General features: G+C 36.5%; 1 protein-coding gene across 5 annotated transcripts in view; it reads left to right on the forward strand.

Moving 5' to 3' along the window:
* The window catches only part of LOC110445072 (NGFI-A-binding protein 1-like), a 58,914-nt gene extending 53,137 nt beyond the window's left edge, over nt 1-5,777 (forward strand). For all 5 annotated transcript variants that reach the window (XM_021489456.1, XM_021489457.1, XM_021489455.1 and 2 more), the window contains exons 8-10: nt 1,699-1,774; nt 2,706-2,922; nt 3,488-5,777. In XM_021489456.1, coding sequence (XP_021345131.1) covers nt 1,699-1,774; nt 2,706-2,922; nt 3,488-3,912 — 718 coding nt within the window. In that variant the 3' untranslated portion in view covers nt 3,913-5,777. The remainder of the gene's footprint in view (nt 1-1,698; nt 1,775-2,705; nt 2,923-3,487) is intronic.

The raw sequence follows: 5,777 nt of genomic DNA on the forward strand, positions 1-5,777 counted from the left end.
TAGAGAGACTATCCTTATCAGGAATAGTCCAGCAAATTAAACTGTTTAGAGAGACTATCCTTATCAGGAATAGTCCAGCAAATTAAACTGTTTAGAGAGACTATCCTTATCAGGAATAGTCCAGCAAATTAAACTGTTTAGAGAGACTATCCTTATCAGGAATAGTCCAGCAAATTAAACTGTTTAGAGAGACTATCCTTATCAGGAATAGTCCAGCAAATTAAACTGTCTAGAGAGATTCCTTGTTTCCTTCCTGATCAGGTTTATTCCTAACAGGATAACTGTCTAGGGAGACTGCTTTTCATAAAAATAAAAACTGTCTGGAGAAACCACCTCCACAGGAGATATCATCATGATGCTGACAGATAGAACTCTCTGTACTGACTGTTTATTACTGTAACAGATCCACACATGACAAAAAACTACATCAGATTGTGTATCGTTTCTGTAAATGTCATTGTTGTAGAAATTGGCATTGGAATAATAAAATGTACATTGTATTGCATTCTAGCTGATCGTAACTCTAATTTCACATTTAATAATCCCTTGTGATCAGTTTTTTTTAGGGAAAATAGCTTTTTTTTTGGTGTGTATTGGTGCATATATACTCACATTTGTTCAAACATATGTCCACACTTTGTCATCACCCTAGCAACTTTGATTCTGAAAGGGTGTTCTTCAGACTTGGTATATTGTATGAGAATCCTCTAATTGAAATCAGGGAGACAAGGTCATGGTCCCTGTTTATTTATAAAAATATCTCTGTCATTTCTCTAGCTTCTTCATTTCTGAAAGGATTTTCATCAAACTTCCTATATTGATCTGATTAAGTATAATAAATATTTTAGATGAGTTCATGTTTTAGGGTGACAAAGTCAAAGTAACCATTAATATTTACATTATTTTTTTGTCATCAATCTAGCAGCTTCATTCCTGCATCTTAATTAATTAATTAATAATAATAATACATTTTGCTCATTATAGACCAGACAAGGTTGGCATATAACCTTTTTTTCATTTTATGCTTAGATTATTTCTTGAAATAAGCAACGCAATCGGGGCTTATAGATTGGCGTTTCCTGTCCGTCAGTCTGCACTAAGGTTAAGAAGAATGGTTAAGCTCAGTTTCCATGTTATTAATTATCCCACATCAACTAAACTTGCATGGATTATTTATCTTAGGATGCTTATCACATGCGATGCCTCGGATGCTGCTTCTGACCTACATTTTCGGCTTGACTGACCAGGTTTAGAAGATTTGTTAAGGTCAGGCCCCATCTGCACTATAGTTAAGAAGATTGGTTTAGGTCACTTACCAAGTAACTACTTGTCCTACATCAACTAAACTTGCATGGCTTATGTATCTAAGGATGCTTATCACATGCGATGCTTCGGATGCTGCTTTTGACATACGTTTTCCATTTCAGTGACCAGGTTAAGAAGATTGGTTTAGGTCACTTACCAAGTAACTACTTGTCCTACATCAACTAAACTTGCATGGCTTATGTATCTAAGGATGCTTATCACATGCGATGCTTTACATGAAAATGGCCATTGGGGTTTTTTGTTTTCAGAAATTTATGAAAATGGTTGCGACATAATTATTGTTCATGTGAGATTTAAAAGACTCTTAGTGGATAGGTGATCTGGATTACAGGAAATGAAAAGATTTAAAGACGATTTTATTTTATCTTACAGAGCATCTGATGTTATTGTCCCTATGACATCAGCCAAGCGAACACGGTTTGATCCCTTGTACATCAAGGTAGAAAAGGTATGTTAATGTTATATAACAAACTGCACCGGACACAAATATCACTGACACAAATGTGCTTGGTCAGAATCTTCGTTAGACAAAGAAGGCAAACAAATACAAAATGAAATTTGGTCTGGTAGTTCTTGAAATATTTTCTCACACTCTGATTATATATATATATTGAAAGACCCTGTACAGTATTAAAAGAAAAGAAAAAATGTTTTAATTCTTATTAACCCATTCACCCCTAAAGTCACATTTAAACCATACCAAATCAAAGACTCGGCAGTCCAGTTTAAATATGTAGGGGTGAGTGAATTAATACTATAGGAATAGTTTAGGGCACTGTATCCCAGTATAAGGGAGATAATTGGCATTTTTTTGTCGTTGTCAGTTTGGTTTGGATGTAAATCCACTTTCAGAAAGCACTGTTGGTTTCCATTTCATGCTCTATCATTTGTTTCTGACCTGTTTCTTCATAAACACTATTTGAGAACATTCTGAACTATTTTGAAGCTCAATATACATTTTGTAATTTGGTAACAGTAATTTTCATTAAAAATTTGATTGTTCCGAAATTAAAGCACAATTTGAAGCCGTGAAATAATTTCAGAAATTGTTTGAAATGTTATATACAAATGTTTGACAAGTTAGACAATTTACATACTGTAGTTGATACTGGTCTTTATATTACTAGTATATCTGTGTTTGTTATAGATCTCACAGCATACGTTAAATTATGTTCAACCTCCATTAAGAAAGTTGGTTCATGTATAACATTGATATTAGCCGTTGTAATAAATACAATTGTGGGGCCCCATGTGGTAAACATTTATACTAACCACTGATAAATACCCTGTGTGGGGCCAATAAATAAACAGAAATACTCTGTGATGTGCCCCATCGTTCCTGTTAAAGGTTAGATTGTATGAGTATTGATCTGTTACAGGAGCGCTACACAAACCTGAACCAAGAGTTGTTGCTAATAACCCAGCGCCAGGAAGACTTAAAAGCCCAGCTCCAGACTGCCAAGGAAACCGGAGGTGTGGACACCGAGGTCTATAGGTCCATACAGGTGGAACTTGAACAAACCACGGTTCGTCAGCTACAGCTCCTTTCTGAACAGAACGAGATCATACAGAAACACAAACGTCTCCAGGAGGAAGGTAAGGGTCATCTTCATCAGTTAAGGATTGGACGTTCTATTATAGTATCTTGTAGGTAAGTGTCGGACCTTAAACCCTAAAATTTTGAGGCTGAGAGTGCTGTGGCCAAGATCATAGATAAGTTATGTGATGCAAGGGAGATAACTAGAGGCTATCAGCCATGTTTTTGATGGTATATAGAGGTCATATCAGTTATTACCCACCCTTACACTCCAGCTTTAGGGGTATCACTCATAGAAATCTGATAAATTGTGTAGAAGTAATAGGCAGGAAACCAAACTATGGGTAGAAAGAATTCATTTATAAACCTGTGGTCAAGTAGATGTTGTTTTTTATCGGAAAAGTCATGACGCAGATTAACAGCTTTTTGTTTACTCCTCCACAAGTTTGTGAATTTGGCCACCAATCAACCAATTAATTGGACAAACATTCTTGCTTGCACATTGTGTTAGGAGCAAGGACCAAAACTCAGTATTACAGTTGATTTTCATGTTTGTCTGACAAATAAGTTGTTATCTCAGCAATAGAACAAAAAAGATTCATCTTGTCTGTTTGTGTTCCACAGATATGCAAAGTGGAAGTTCCTCACCAAGGGGAGATAATTCTGGAGACATGGATGAGTTCAACTTGATGGTGCGGTCCCAGTTGTACACAACACAGATGGCCAGTGGTTTGCTGCAGGAGACTTTATTTGATGAAGGCCTCCGTATTGCTCAGCAGTACGGCATGGCTGACTTCGCGCAGGAACTCAAACAGATGCATCCGACGGGGGAGGATTCTAACGAAGGAGAGAGTGGGGAGGGGGAGGGAAACACTAATAGTAATGGCGTCAAAGCTACAGAGAATGGACAGTCCCCTAAAAACAATGGTGACAGTGTGTCATCCGCAGAAACACCGAAAGTGTTACCAATCAAACTGGCCACGACCAATGGCACAGACTTTAAGGTGAAAACTGAGCCTATAGACCCTGTGGAAATGAACGGCAGTTGATAGTTGATTTTACACTTTGTTACAATTGTATAATTATTTACATGACTTACATTATTTCAACATTCCTGAAATGAGCTTACAATGCATTGGGGTGAGAAGGGGAGAAAGGAACTTCCCACCTGTAGGTGGTTGTAGGTAAATGTATCAAATGCTTTAATATATGGACGACAGGATACCTAAGATTTTTATGATTTTAAACGAGCATGAGAGAAAGGCGTGTTAATTATTGTATACTGTGAGAAAAGGAGTTTAATTTTACTTGTTTTTTGGGGATTACAGGTGCTACTGATAAAACAACAATGCTTTGTATCCATTTCAATTTGACTGGCTGGAGTGTTGTTGCACTATTTGACTACACTTGTTGAGAGAGGAGACCTGTAAAGAGACTGTCCGGTCAGTCAGGTTTGTGGGTGAATGGAGAAAGATTGACAGACGTGTAGAAAAGTTGTCTACGTAAATCCATTAACTTGTTCACCCCTGAATTTCATGAAGGGCTATTCCAACCTTTGAATTGGAAGAGTTAAAATGTGTCTTCAGGGGTGAATGCGTTAAGACTGTATTCTGAGAGTGGCTTCGGTTAGATCTGAGAATACTTGTACTATAAATGTGTGGATGTTTGTGCAGCTTTCTCTATTACGTTAGGGTACTTCCAACATTACCGTATTTAAATTTTATAATGTCCTTGACCCTTGTTTGGGGTGCTAAGTAAGTTATACATGAATCCTATGAAAGTGCATGCAGAAAGACTTATTTGTTATTTGGTTGTTTGGTATTGGTAATGACTAAAAGACTGTGTTGAATGTTTAAGTTATTTAGAAGAGTTTGTTTGATGACCAGTAGAGTGATAATGATCAATTTAACTTGCGTTTTATTGGAGCACGAGTGCTAATTGCGTCCAATATTCACAATAAATTCATTCATCCAAAAAATACTACGTTTGAAATACTGAATGTACTATGATGATTTCACCAATGTAGCAACTATTCCCAAAACACATCTGAGGAATTCCAAACCAACACGTGACTTTTTATTGATAGCTTGAAGATGTTTTGATGTGCGAATTTCCGATCTGTTAACTTGCATGTATCTCAATTGTTTCGGTAGAATTTAAATCCGTTATGATATTTTTATCTTTGGTTCTTTCCTTTATGTCTGTGTATAACTTAGGTTGCATTTTGAATCTGTTGTCATTATAATGCTAAAGTGAACCATTTTGAAATGTAAACCATTTATTTCTAAACATTTATCATAGTAAACCATTTATGCTTATTAGGTTCGGTTGATTGCACTAGCAGAAAGACTCAAAACTTGTAATGTACTGAACAAGAGGTTGGCAATAGACGAGGGAAGATTTATACAGGAAAAAAATTCATATCTACTGTATGGTCTTAGTCACAGTGTAAATTATGTGAAATCTTTGAAGGCGCTAAATTCCTATACTGCAACTTGTAATTTTCACAGGCTTTTCTGCATCCCATTTATGGTAGTGGTGGGAGGTGGTTTTCCAGGTAAGTCGGTCACCTTTCAGATTTCCAAGGATGAAGTAAAATAAGAAGCAGAGGGTAAAATGGGAATTTCTGACAAAGTGCCTCCCACCCGTACTTACCATAAGTGTAGAAAATCAATACCAGTAAGATGTGCATGGTATCGAACATGTTGATATAAATATCCAGTCTCATGATACACTAAAAGTATGTCTGTACTCTGTGTATATGTATCCTGATCAGTGTGGAGGTATGTGTTCAGTTTCAGTAATGTTTGTACCTGCATTGTAAGCAGTTCCTGTTTAATTTATTCTGTTGCGATTAATTGCCATGCATGTGGCCAAGTTTACTGGTAATAAGCATCATGTATGTGGCCAAGTT

The sequence above is a fragment of the Mizuhopecten yessoensis genome, unplaced genomic scaffold (genome assembly GCF_002113885.1).
Source record: "Mizuhopecten yessoensis strain PY_sf001 unplaced genomic scaffold, ASM211388v2 scaffold2711.2, whole genome shotgun sequence".
NCBI lineage: Eukaryota > Metazoa > Mollusca > Bivalvia > Pectinida > Pectinidae > Mizuhopecten > Mizuhopecten yessoensis.